We start from the raw sequence: 14540 nt of genomic DNA, 5'->3' as shown, positions 1-14540 counted from the left end.
CGGTTTTGGGGCCGCATTACTCCGAGGGTGAGTGCCAGTGAGCATGGGGCACCTCCTAGGGCCAGGCTCAGTGTGAAACTCACATCCTTCACTCCCGCACCTCCTCCCAGTGTCCCTGTGAGGCAGACACGACCATACACCACATCCGCAGTCAAGAAAATGGACACTCAGGGAGCTTCCATTACTGGCCCAACAGACTCGTAAGTGCTAGGGCTGTGAGCCTAACACTGGGGCCCTGATTCAAAGCCCATTTCCTGAAGCTAAATATGATGTTCCTAATAAGGTAAATGCAATATTGAGCCTCCCTCAACCCCCACCCTTTTTGAAAAGTAAAGCTCTCAGAAACTTTGGGTGCTAAATCAACTGCTTATGCTGGTTAAATTAATGTTAATGCTTTAAAACGGTAATATTCTAGAATATATGGCAAAATATTTTGGGTTCACCTTTAAAGGTTCCCATCCATTATCTATTTACTCACAGGAATTTCCTTTAAAATATATACATATCAAAAATGCAACGAAAGAGTATATATGGGATGCTGCCAACTCACCCTAAAAATGAAATTACCACAAATGAAATCCCATCCTAACAAATTCTCAAAGACTATATCCTTCAACGAACTGTTCTGGAGGTAATGTGATATCAAACCCATATTGCTGACTTTTGCTACTGGCTGTGAAGGCTTGTTGGGAGTCGGGAGAGGAAGACTGTAGAAGAATTACAAGAAAAAAAGAACACAGGCACTGGCTCTAATTACAAGAGCAATGTGTTTTGAAACAACTCCCTGGAAGTACTTTAACCCTGGACAAAAACATAAAATGTAAAATAATTCCACTCTGACAATTATAACTGGAAATCATTCCTGTTCTTGTGCAGATTCTGGCACTACATAAAGGGGAAAAAAGTTAACCACCATCATTGACCATAAGTTTGACAATGATTTCCACTGAAAGATAACTCTATGTATCTCTTGGATGCTAGATGGCTTCAGTCAACTGAATGGTTAACTTTTAACATTATTCATGGCTTGGAAGCTGTTTTGTTCCACTGTACACTATATACATATTTAACAATGCTACCTTTCAAAGGCTGCAGATATGGAGGGCTAAAAGATTATTAAAATATACCAGGTCTAGGAAAGACAATTTAAGGAAAGACAGTACACGAAAAAAGCCTTGAGATGCTCTCACACACAAACCCCCAAATTTATTTTATTTTGGAGACAGGGTCTCACTCTGTTGCCCAGGCTGGAGTGCAGTGGGCGTGATCACGGCTCACTACAGCCTCAACCTCCCTGGCTCAAATAATCCTCCCACCTCAGCCTCCTGAGTAGCTGGGACCACAGGTGTGGCTAATTTTGGGACCCCAATACTTGGCTAATTTTGGGACCCCTAATACTTGGCTAATTTTTTTTTATTTTTTGGTAGAGAAGGGGTCTCACTACATTGCCCAGACTAACCCCCAAATTTTAGAAACTGTTTGTGATCTAGTAATACACAAGGAAAAATAGGACACTGGAATGTTAAAAATAGGTCTGTTCCAGACAAAGAACTTGCATACCTACTCCATAATACGCAGGGTAACAGCCACTCTTTCTACAGCCTTTACAATAAGTATCTTAAACATCTTTCTATGGAGGAAAAAATTGTTCAAAAACTCAGTAAGAACACTTTTTTATGAGAGGCATATTCCCCACACTTAGAAAATAGCACCTACATTTACTGGAAATTAATTTAATGACAGAAAATCTCATGTTTAGTAACTAAACCTTCATTATTTTTTCATTAAAACAGTTGACTTCACAATATTGAAGTAAAACAGCCACAACAAAAACTAAGAATAGCTAGGAAATGTTTGCAAAACTGAAATTAATGTTCACCATTATTTTAAAAGGAAAAAAAAAAGTCAGGCCATGAAAAGTTTATTCCTCCAGGAATTTTCATATTACCCACTAGATGTTATGTTCAAGTGACAGCAACAGCAGTGAGATCTCCAAAGGCTACATTTACAATAGAGGGTCTGACTGCCTTAAAAAGCTTGTGCTGATACATTGTGTGTATTGAAACATTACTCTGTGCTCCATAAACATATGTAATTATTATGCGTCAATTTTAAAAAGTTTTTTTTAAAAAAAAAGGTTGCGTGGCAAAACCTTGTCTCTACAAAAAATTAGCCAGATGCCTGTAGTCCCAGCTGCTGGGGAGGCTGAAGTGGGAGGATCGCCAAATCCCAGGAGGTTGAGGCAGCGGTGAGCCTTGATCACAGCACTGCGCTCCAGCCTGAGTGATAGAGTGAGGCCCTGTCTCAAAAAAAAGTTTATGTCGAAACAATGACAAACTAAACTGCTGGGGATCCTGGTTCCCACTCAGCAGGGCAGTCCAGCAGGCATCCATTCTGAAGTTTCACAGTGAACCCGAGCCAGAGGGAAGATTTAACTGGGCCACGGTGAAAGCTGGTGCTGATGGAACCAAGGTAGAAGGCCACAGCAGGTTAACATTGAACTGGCCATGTCCCTGTCTCTATATAGGGGAGGGACTGTGCTGATGGAACCGAGGTAGAAGGCCGCAGCAGGTTAACACTGAACTGGCCATGTCCCTGTCTCTATACAGGGGAGGGAAAAACACTTAGCCCGGGTATTTTCCCAAAGGACAATGGCTACCCTTGGGGCCTGTCTTCATTTAATTATTATAAACTATTGAAAATACCCAATCTCCTGGGCTCGGTGCACAGCCAAATTTACATGGGGTATCATTTGGCAGTGATGAGGGGCTAACTCACTTCTGTGACAGGAGAAACAGAATGCTTTCACAAGTTATCTTAAAAACAACAAACTAGCTGGGCGAGGTGGCTCACGCCTGTTAATCCCAACACTTTGGGAGGCTGAGGCAGGTGGATCAAAAATACCGTCTCTACCAAAAATACAAAATTAGCTGGGTGTGGTGGTGCATGCCTGTAATCCCAGCTACTTGGGAGGCTGAGGCAGGAGAATCGCTTGCACCCAGGAGGTGGACGTTGCAGTGAGCCAAGATCACGCCATTCCACTCCAGCCTTGGCAATAAGAGCGAAACTCCTCTTAAAAAAAAACAAAACAGAAAACCAAAAAAACAAATAGGCCGGGCGCAGTGGTTCACGCCTACAAATTCCCAGCACTTTGGGAGGCCAAGGAGGGTGGATCACATGAGGTCAGGAGTTCGAGACCAGCCTGGCCAACATGGTGAAACCCCAGCTCTACTAAAAATACAGAAATTAGCTAGCGTGGTGGCACATGCCTGTAATCCCAGCTACTCAGGAGGCTGAGGCAGGAGAATCGCTTGAACCGGGGAGGCAGAGGTTGCAGTGAGCTGAGACTGCGCCACTTCACTCCAGCCTGGGCGACAGAGTGAGACCCTGTCTCAAAAAAACAAAATAAAAGGACAACAGAAAAAAAAACAAAAACAAAACCCAAACCCTTCTTCCTATACTAAAGTCATAATACAGGGGAAGATATGACAAACTACAGTACCTGGTTTATCTTTAATCAAAATTCTTACAGGAGAAGTAGTAAAAAGCTTTACTTTCATTTCAAGAACATTTTTCTTTCCTATTCAATTTCTATGGTCAGGTTTAATTTAATTTAGAAATCTCATATAAAATGTATAAATTATGATGGTTTCATGTTTATAAACATAAGTATTGCTGGGTGCGGTGGCTCGCGCCTGTAATCCCAGCACTTTGGGAGGCCTAGGCGGGTGGATCAGAGGTCAGGAGTTTGAGACCAGCCTGGCCATTATAGTGAAACCCTGTCTCTACTAAAAAAATACAAAAATTAGCCAGACATGGTGGCATGCACCTGGGAGGCTGAGGCAGGAGAATCGCTTGAACCTGGAAGGCGGAGATTGCGGTGAGCCAAGATCGCACCATTGCACTCCAGCCCAAGTTACAGAGCAAGACTCCGTCTCAAAAAAAAAAAAGAAAAGATGAGTATTACATAATTTATAAGAATGTCTTCAAATTAGGCTGTAAGGTACCATGTTTGGGGCAGAAACCACTTACTGAACCAGTGGAACACGCTGCGGCCTGACATACCTCGGCAGTGGCTGCTTTTTATTTTGGAAGCATGATGGGTAGAAATAAACTGTACGATGAAAATAAATACAACATCTTTAAAATCCACAGTCAATGTTAATAGTTTTTGTTGGCTCAGAGTTTAAGAACAGAAGGATAACTAAAAATGCTGCCTGTTTGAGGCATTATCCAAACAGCATTTGTAAAAACGATGTGGAAAGGCAAGGGACCAGTGTCCAACCTGAGCTCAAATACCAGTCACACGTACATGGTCTTCCGAAAAATAGGAAGTAGGAATAACGTGCAACTTTTAATGGAAACCAAGTCAAGACTCATAAACAAGAAAAACAAATACTTTCTAACAATATAAAGCTTGACATGTTACCTATCAATCTTCTTCTCTAAATTCCAGAGAATGATCCTTGCATGTAATAATTAATTAACCGAAACCTTTTGGTCATTTTTTGCTATTGCTACACCTATCCATGTACCTCTGTAGACTCAAGACAAACAACTACATGATTATCAAATAATGTTATTAGATAAAGATACCTTGTTTTTAATCTATGACATCTTTCCTAAAAATAATTCAGAAACTTTTTTTTTTTGGGAGACACGGTCTCACTCTGTCACCCAGGCTGGAGTGCAATGGGATAATCAGGGCACCACCACATCTGGCTAATTTTTAAGTTTTTTATAGAGATGGGGTCTTACTATGTTGCCCAGGCTAGTCTTGAACACCTGGGCTCAAGTGATCCTCTGCCTTGGCCTCCCAAAGTGCTGAGATCACAGGTATGAGCCACTACGCCTGGCCTGAAACTCACTTCAACAGGTTTAACTGTATAATCATAAAATTCCTCTTAATTTGTCACTTCTTCTGTTCGAAAGATTTAGTCTTATATGCAGAATAATGGCACACAATGAACTTTGAATAAGGCAGAACAGGACAGTGTCTATGTCCAAAGTAAGTATTTGAGATTTTTCATCTCCCTAAATAAGGGCAATAACATGAAAATATGCTTAACATCATTAGTCATTAGGGAAATGCAAAGTAAAACTACAGGGAACTAACATTACACACTCATTAAAAGGTAAAAATTAAAACATTTGACCACAGCAAGTATGCCAGAGGCTATATAATAAATGGCTATCATACATTGCTGGTACAACCACTGTGGAAAACAGTTTGGCAGTTTCTTAAAGAGTTACACACTGACAAACTAGAGTGACAGAAGGCATATCGGCAATTGCCAGAGATGTGAATGGAAAGAAAGAGGATGAAAAGGAGCATAGAACACTTTGAAGAGTGAGGGAAATGCTTGTTATCTTGATTGCAATGACGGTTTCATGGGTGTGTATATGTAGTTTAGTGTATTTCAATAAAGTTGGGGGGGAGAATTACAACACCCTAAATTGTATCTGTTGTTCTTTTAGGAAGCTTAAAGGAAAAAATACTCAAATTATGGTAATAAGAATGCACCTGGAGCTCAAGATATGAGCCAGCTTCGAGCCACAAAGTCTGGACTTGTCATGAGCGCAGTCATTTGCATCTTCATTTTTCTTTACTTAAGGAATCCAACTCCTGCAGAATCAGAAGAAGAACCTGCCCAACCAGAAGTAGTAGAATGTGGCTTTTACCCAGATGAACTGTGTTCCGCTTTATTTGAAGGAAAAGGGGCGCCCCCCAAAATTGCAAAATTTTGCAAAACCCCTCATAAATCTGAAATACATGCTCATTTACACACACCAGGAAACTGCTCCAGGATTTCTCGGGGGCTGCATTTCATAACCAGACCCCTGTCTGCAGAAGAGGACGATTTCTCTTTGGCATATATTATAACTATTCATAAGGAGCTGGCCATGTTTGTGCAGCTTCTCAGAGCTATTTATGTACCTCAAAATGTTTATTGTATTCATGTTGATGAAAAGGCCCCAAAGAAGTGTAAGACTGCTGTGCAAACCTTGGTTAACTGTTTTGAAAACGTTTTTATTTCCTCCAAGACAGAGAAGGTGGCTTATGCTGGCTTTACAAGACTACAGGCAGATATTAATTGTATGAAAGATCTAGTGCATTCTAAATTTCAATGGAACTATGTCATCAATCTTTGTGGACAGGATTTTCCCATCAAAACCAACAGAGAAATCATACACTACATCAGAAGCAAATGGAGTGATAAAAATATTACTCCTGGAGTAATCCAACCACTGCACATTAAATCCAAGACAAGTCAAAGTCATCTCGAATTCGTTCCTAAAGGAAGTATCTATGCACCTCCAAATAACAGATTCAAAGACAAACCACCCCATAACTTAACCATTTATTTTGGAAGTGCTTACTATGTACTTACAAGGAAGTTTGTAGAGTTCATACTGACTGACATCCGTGCAAAAGACATGCTTCAGTGGTCCAAAGACATCTGCAGCCCAGAGCAACACTACTGGGTGACCCTGAACCGACTAAAAGGTAAGAAAGACCCACCGATATGGATGCCTGTGCAGTCAGCAGCAACAGCAGCAGATTGATTGATTGATTGATTGATTGACTGACTGATTGATTTTGAGACGGAGTCTCACACGGTCATCCAGGCTGGAGTGCAGTGGCACGATCTCGGCTCACTGCAAGCTCCACCTCCCGGGTTCACGCCATTCTCCCGCCTCAGCCTCCCAAGTAGCTGGGATTACAGGCGCCCACCACCATGGCCAGCTAATTTTTGTATTTTTAGTAGAGACAGTGTTTGTCTATGTTCGTCAGGCTGGTCTGGAACTCCCGATCTCAGGTGATCCGCCTGCCTCGGCCTCCCAAAGTGCTGGGATTACAGGTGTGAGCCACCACGCCCGGCCATAAGATTTATTGAAAAAATTGAACATTTTTTCAATTCAGCTATGTTTCTTTGGCTTTGTAAATGTTCTACATTTTGCAAGACCTTCCACTTAGGGAGACAGGAAGTTCTCTGATTTTAGGAGTCTGAAGTTAGATGAAAGATGTTCCCAAACCAGTCTGGCTGCTTTTGTTCCCTCTCTAGAAAGAAGTACTGGCATTTTGCATCTCCTGAGACTTTGGAAAATTCTGAGTATAAATCTTTAGAAAGTTCTTCATTTATTTTATAAATACTACTGGATACCTACTGGTGTCAGGCATTGTGCTAAGGACTCTCTGTAAGATGGAAAATGTTAAAGCTAGTAATGATTTTGTGGCAAATCTGATACTTCAGATGGGTTCTCTGAGAGGTAGAGGGAAATCAGATACCATCCTTAAGTGGACTTCAGTATTTTCTCTTTGTAAAAGGTGGACTGGCTCCTATAGGGAGTGTGGCTTCAAGCCTGAACAACTAAGCTAATCAGCCTAGACAGTGGTGTACGATGAATCCAGTAGACATTGGTTGGGGTTTTTTTAATATAATCTCATGTCCACTGCAAGTTTGATTTTCAAATAATCTCCGAGGGCTGTTACAGAGAAAACAATCCAAAGAACCCCAAGAGAATCACAAAGAGCACTCTGCATACAGCAAGGGAGTAACAAGGGGTGGAGAAAGGGCTGAAAAATGAAACCCAAGTACAAAGATGGGGATCCCCAACCTTGGTCCACCTGGATGCTACTGCCAGCGTAGTACATGCTCCCACCCCCAAAAGCACTAGCCTTTGATCAGATGTCACAAGTGAAACATCTCAAGGAAGGCTGGACTTTCCCCTCTACTTTTCTCATTGACTACCTCATCTAGAAGAAATGGAAATGATAGCACAGAAGAACTTGTACTAAAAGAACTGGGAAGCAGATTCCACACTGAATGCTGGTTTTGTTTTCCTCTTAGATGCTCCAGGTGCTACACCAAATGCTGGCTGGGAAGGAAATGTTCGAGCCATTAAGTGGAAAAGTGAGGAAGGAAATGTTCATGATGGATGTAAAGGTAAAAAGAAAAACAAAACAAAACAAAAAAGGCTTCAAATTTTACAACAACTATAAAACTGCTGCCTCAATCCTAGTGGGCAAGACCGAGGATCATGTTTAAAGTAATCTGGAATTAGTGATGATCCAATTAGTATAGGTTGAGTCAATTTTTTAAAAAAACTTTTTATATAAGATTCATACAGAAAAGTACACAAATCACAAAAAATACAGGTTGATAAAATTTCCCAAAGTAAATATACCCTCTGCGCCAACAGCTAGGCCCTGCCATATGTCTCCACACAGCTTCCTACCCAGCGGCAGGAACTACTGCACAGGGATACAATAACTGATTTTAACAGTGATTTTGGGTAGAGACCTTGGGTTTGAATACAGTAGACTAGATATTAAAAATAAACTAGGTTTACCCCATTTTTCAGCTGTTTAAAAGACTGGCCTAAAATAAACAGATTGGAGACAAACAAAAGATGTAAATCAAATACCAGAATAGTTCAAAGACAAGTAAGTCCTGCTGCCAATGTGCACAGCCACCCTCCTGAAGCAGAGGGACCAGGTTAGAGGGCTGGAACAATTTTCTAGTGAAGGAGTTTTTTCAAAAGCAGATATGGTTCAATTAGGGATCCATTCACATGGTAGAAGGGTGACATGTAAACAACAGGTTAACAAGAGCTCTGCCCTTTCTTTAGAAAGCAGGGGCTCCCTGTCATTACACACTTGGGTTTGTCAGGACTAGTCAGTAAATGCTCAGAAAAAACAGGGGGCTCGGATTCTTCCTGAAAACAGGAGCCCCTCAGGTGTGCACATGGCGTAAGAAGTCATAAAGGGTTGATACTATCAATAATAAAGTAATGATTCAGAATTCTCAATGAAATCGGAATGTTTCAACAATGTTTGAAAAAAACCCTAGTTAGTATAAATCCTAACAAAGTCCTCATTCCCTAAAAGTAAACACTTCAGAAAATTCTTACCATCACTAGCTTCAGTATGAAAACGGTACTCACAGTTAGGCAGTAGCGTGGCCATCCGTGGCTAGCATTCAGAGTCAGCACCCTAAGTAGGCCAAGCCCTGGTGTGTAGGGAGGTGGTAAATCTTCCGGGTCCCAGCTTTGGGCCTGCACTCAATCCTCACAACAATTCTCAGGGAGAAACAATTATTATTCACCCTTTACTGATGTGGAACCCAAGGCTCAGGTAAGTGAAGTCACTCCCACAAGCACAGGGAGGAGGGGCAGGGCTGGGGCTCAGACTGGGAGCAACCGCCTGCCACCACTACAATGGGCAAGCTCCCAGTCTGACTCTGCGTGCAGAAGGACGGCTATCCCATTAGAACCAGCAACAAAGGGTTTATTTTTAATCACTCAAATAGCATTAACACAGCTCTGAAAATGGTCCATTTATTTGTATTCCCTTCTAGTTCAACTTCATCTGTGTCTAAATGGCACAGCTGTATCGTTATAATCAAGGTGTAGCTGAGTTGCTTTTCACTTATGTCCTAAGTTTCTCCCACTGATAGTCTTCATATTTGTAATCTTTTTTTTTTTTGAGACAGGGTCTTGCTCTGTCACCCAGGCTGGAGTGCAGGTGGTATGATCATAGCTCACTGCAGCCTCCACTTTCTGGGCTCAAGTGATCTTCCCACTTCAGTCTCCCAAGTAGCTGGGAATACAGGTGTAAGCCACCAAACCCAGCTAATTTTTTATCTTTGTAGATATGGGGTCTCACTATGCTGCCCAGGCTGGCCCTCAACTCCTGGGCTCAAGTGATCCTACCACCTTGGCCTCCCAAAGTGCTCAGATTACAGACATGAACCACTGCATCTGGCCCATATTTATAATATTAAAGTAGTTAAATGTAACTCTACTGAGATTCTAGCACATTGTAGCAAATATGTCTATCAGGTAAAATTTGTTAAATCATGGTAACAGCTGCCACTTATATAGTCTTAGAAACAACACTGGACATTTTGTGCATATATCCCCCTGCCCCTTTTAAAAACAGTATTTCCTTAAGATAGGTTGTTTTTTTTTGAGACGGAGTCTTGCTTTGTCACCAGGCTGGAGGGCAGTGGTGCAATCTCGGCTCACTGCAACCTCTGACTCCCTGGTTCAAGCGATTCTGCTGCCTGCTGCCTCAGCCTCCTGAGTGGCTGGGATTACAGGCACGCACCACCACACCCAGCTAATTTTTGTATTTTTAGTAGAGACGAGGTGTCACCATGTTGGCCAGGATGGTCTTGATCTCCTGACCTCTTGATCCACCTGCCTCGGCCTCCCAAAGTGCTGGGATTACAGGTGTCACCCACTGTGCCCAGACAAGATAGGTTTTTTAAAAGTAGGATTACTGGTCTGGTGTGAGGAAAGAGAGCAGGAAGGAGCTGGGCAGAGAAAGAGCAACGTTTCTGAAATAAACAGACCTCCTTCCCTCTCACACATACGCTGAGGCCTCACTTCGCTAATCTGTTTCCTCCCTTGCAAAATGGGAATGATGATGGAATCCACTTCAGAGTGTTACCGTGAGAATTAAAAGCAAGGGCAGAAAGAGCCAGACACGGTTGTCAAAAGCACATAAAAAGTGTCACTGAGTCTCCAAGGAATCCAGTCACCACTGGATTCCAACTCTAATTCCCACTTTAAAAAATTTTTTTTTTAAATTAGAGACGAGATCTCACTCTATTGCCCAGGCTGGTCTCAGACTTCTGGGCTCAACTCATTCTCCCGCCTCGGCCTCCCAAAGTGCTGGGATTACAGGTGTGAGCCACCGTGCCTGGCCTGTAATTCCCACTTCAATGTTTGTATCAAATGTTCACTCTGAAAAACAAATAAAAAGCAGTGCCAGGCACAGTGGCTCACACCTGTAATCCCAGCACTTTGGGAGGCCGAGGTGGGCATATCACTTGAGCCCTGGAGTTTGAGACCAGCCTGACCAACATGGCGAAACCCTGTTTCTATAAAAAATACAAAAATTAGCTGGGCATGGTGGTGCATGTCTGGGGTCCCCCAAAAATACAGAAGCAATGACTTATTTAAAATCCATACCATTCTTATGAACTACTTACAACCAATAAAAAGACTTAGAAGTTCATGGAACTCAGAATCTATCAGAACTGAGATTTTAGCAGGCAAATGAGTGCTAGCTCATCTCTCGTGTGCCCATGGTGAGCTAAATCCCATGGTATTCACCTAAAGCAGTAACTAACAAAGATTTCAGAAATCACTAAAAGAATGAAAGTGCCCCTTTCCACCGTAAGTTCAAAATTCAACATAAAAGCCCCTGTCAAAGCAATCATGGAAATGCTGTTTGATGTGAACTCTGGTGAAGCTGAGGCTCACCAGTGACACTGGACGGAGCATGCACCACTTTCTGTGTGTGAATAAAATGGGTGAGGAAACAAAGGCAGCTAGGTTTTTGTGTTTCTTTCTGCAGGCCGCTATGTCGAAGACATCTGCGTATACGGACCAGGAGACCTGCCATGGCTCATTCAGTCGCCTTCTCTGTTTGCCAACAAATTCGAACCCTCGACAGACCCGCTTGTGGTTACCTGCTTAGAGCGGTGGCACAGACTTCAAGTGCTGAGGCAGGCAGAAGTTCCTATAGAGCCACACTGGCATTTTCAACAGCAGAGTCATTTCAATATGAGACTGAACCGCTAGAGAGTGTTTGCTTTCTTACTGGTATCATTCTGTTTCCTTGACTTGAAACAAGAGAACATTGAACCAAAGAAGTGGGAAGATGATTCCTTGATACAAACTATTCCTAAAATGAATTCAGAAACATGCTATTGACAAGACTTTACTATTGATTACAGGCCACTTTTATAGCTTTGGGAAAGAAATCACAAGACAAAAAAACTCAAGCTACCACTGGTGACATATAGCAATGCACTTAGAAGGCCAAATGCTTCAGTAAAAAGCTGCTGAAAACCCAAATTCTCCAAACACCTGGATCCAGGCTCAAGCTGGAATAAGAATGACACAGCCTGTTTTGAAGACCCAGATACTACTGTGTATGAGATACTAAGAAAGAACAGACTCCCAGTGAAAATGAAAATATGCTTATCTGAAACAGTCCTCATTGGCTGCAAGCAATGTAACCCTATTCTGGGGGTCCTAGAAAAATAATGAAGAGTGTATTTCTTTGGGTAAAATGGAACTCATCTGGAGTAGAAAACACACCTTGTTAAAAAGGGTGCCCCAAGTGTCTGCGGTCTTGACATGTCGTCTCCTAGCACCTTCTGTGATGGTGGACATTCCACAGCTGAGCTGTCCAAAGCTCACCACAGCCACAGGGGCTCCTGGGCATTGGAAACGTGGCTGGAGCGACTACAAAAGTGAATCTTTATTTTTATTTAATTTTTAAAAATTAAGTTACCTTTATTTATTTATTTATTTATTTATTTATTTGAGACAGAGTTTCACTCTTGTTGCCCAGGCTGGAGTGCAATGGCACGATCTCGGCTCACCGCAATCTCTGTCTCCCAGGTTCAAGCCATTCTCCTGCCTTAGCCTGCCGAATAGCTGGAATTACAGGCATGCGCCACCACGCCTGGCTAATTTTTTTGTATTTTTACTAGAGACGCTGTTTCTCCATGTTGGTCAGGCTGATCTCGAACTCCCGACCTCAGGTGATCCGCCTGCCATGGCCTCCCAAAGTGCTGGGATTACAGGCGTGAGCCACCGCGCCTGGCCTTAAGTTACCTTTAAATAGGCACATGTGGCTAATTGTACCATGCTGAACAGCACAGATCTGAGACATGAATGGCCATGATTATCTCTATTCACAGATCTGGGTCTCTTTCCTTAGAAAGTCCATGACTTTGCTGCTGCCGCTGCTGTTGTGGAGGACTCTATATATATCCTCCTTCTCTAAAAGAGTTCATACAGCATCGTATGAAACTGAAGTGCGTGACTATTAAACAGCACAACATACAAGAGATTTAAAGAAGGGAACACAGGAACCAGAGGAGACGAAATTAAAGAAACATAATTCCAACGCAAAGTGTAAGCACCTCAGTAAATGGAAGCTTCCCATGCAGAGAAATGAAGTCAAGTCACTGTGTGAAATAGCCCTGGGAAAACATCATAGCTAGACAGAAGGAAAAGGGATTTGGAAGACAGATCCCACAAATCAAACATCAAGGAACCACAGAAAAGTAACACCTTTGTTTAAACAAACCTTTCTTCCCCTTGGATATCTAATCCAAGGAAAGCACATATGGAAAATATTAAGACTTTCAAAAAGAACACAAGAGCCCCATGACAGCCCACCACCACCTTCCCACACATTTCTACAGGCAAACACGGCGCCCCCAAAGGCGATAGCTGGCTACATGCTGACGGGCTGTTCATTCAGAAAGCTCAGATTAGCCACGATTATGTCCCCGGTATTTTATAATTCAATAGCAACTGAATGTAAACCCCATTAAAGGAACGATAAAAAAGATTACATCTTTCAAGCTACTTAAAACATAAGCCTGCCTTCACTTCATTCCAATGTCAACCCGTGGTACACCCAGTCACATACTGTGAAGGGGGCCCTGTAAAAGCATCCGCCCACCAGCACCGTTAGGAGGACATGGGTGCTCCTGGGTGGGGAAGTGCTCAGAGGAATGGCTGACACTTTTAACGGATGAGCAAATGGAGGCACAGGGAGATGATGGGATGTTCCTAGGACCACATAGCTGGGAAAGTGGGGCTGGGATTTGGACCAGGCAGCTACACTCTGCAGTGTGATTACTGAGTCCCAGGCAGCTACATGACCTTACCTCACACAAAGAAGCACAAATTGAAACAAACACCTGCCCCCAACAGGCTTAATGCTATAATGAAGACATGTCCTGAACAAATCATTTCAGTACGGCCAGGCGTGGTGGCTCATGCCTGTAATCCCAGCACTTTGGAAGGCTGAGGCGGGTGGATCACGAGGTCAGGAGTTTCAGACCAGCCTGGCCAATATGGTGAAACCCTGTCTCTACTAAAAATACAAAAAAAATAAAATAAAATAACCAGGCATGGTGGTGGGCGCCTGTAATCCCAGCTACTCGGGTGGCTGAGGCAGGAGAATCACTTGAACCTGGGAGGCAGAGGTTATAGTGAGCCAAGATTGCACCACTGCACCCCAGCCTGGGCAAGAGAGCACGACTCCATCTAAAAAAAAAAAAAAAATCATTTCAATAACAGCAGGATAAAGCAGAATAATAAAAGTACACTAAATACATGTGGAATGCAAAAGCCTGAGACTGGGCTTCAGTGGAGAGTGGGGACAGCAATGGAAAACAAGGCCAAGAGTCAGAGAGGTGGGGAGGCCGAGAGTCGGGGAGGCTGAGAGGCAGGGAGGCCGAGAGGCAGGGAGGCTTGACAGGCAGGGAGTCCGAGAGGCAGGGAGGCTGAGACAGGCAGCTGCGACAGGCCAGGGAGGCCAAGGGAAAGCAGCAGCCTCTGTGAGCATGAGAACAAGAAGCCTAGGCTCACTCTCTCCTTATCAGACCCTCAGTCTGTTCATGGGTAGAGTGAAAGAACAAAATGAACATGTGAAAGTTTAAGGCTGCCTATGCTGTGTCTTATCTGATTCCTTGAGGCTAAATATTCACAAAGAC

General features: G+C 42.9%; 2 protein-coding genes across 2 annotated transcripts in view; one reads left to right on the top strand and one right to left on the bottom strand.

Annotated features, from left to right (window-relative positions):
• Positions 1 to 14540, bottom strand: part of RTF2 (replication termination factor 2) — a 53483-nt gene that overhangs the window by 15879 nt on the left and 23064 nt on the right. The gene's annotated exons all lie outside the window — the stretch shown is intronic.
• LOC101148803 (beta-1,3-galactosyl-O-glycosyl-glycoprotein beta-1,6-N-acetylglucosaminyltransferase 7) lies at positions 5501 to 11974 on the top strand. The gene is made up of 3 exons (XM_031005014.3): positions 5501 to 6508; positions 7854 to 7949; positions 11372 to 11974. Exons 1-3 carry the CDS (start codon positions 5539 to 5541, stop codon positions 11596 to 11598), a joined length of 1293 nt encoding a protein of 430 aa, XP_030860874.3. The 5' UTR covers positions 5501 to 5538; the 3' UTR covers positions 11599 to 11974.

This window comes from Gorilla gorilla, chromosome 21 (assembly GCF_029281585.2).
Source record: "Gorilla gorilla gorilla isolate KB3781 chromosome 21, NHGRI_mGorGor1-v2.1_pri, whole genome shotgun sequence".
Taxonomy (NCBI): domain Eukaryota; kingdom Metazoa; phylum Chordata; class Mammalia; order Primates; family Hominidae; genus Gorilla; species Gorilla gorilla.
This window is presented reverse-complemented; position numbering and strand designations above follow the sequence as displayed.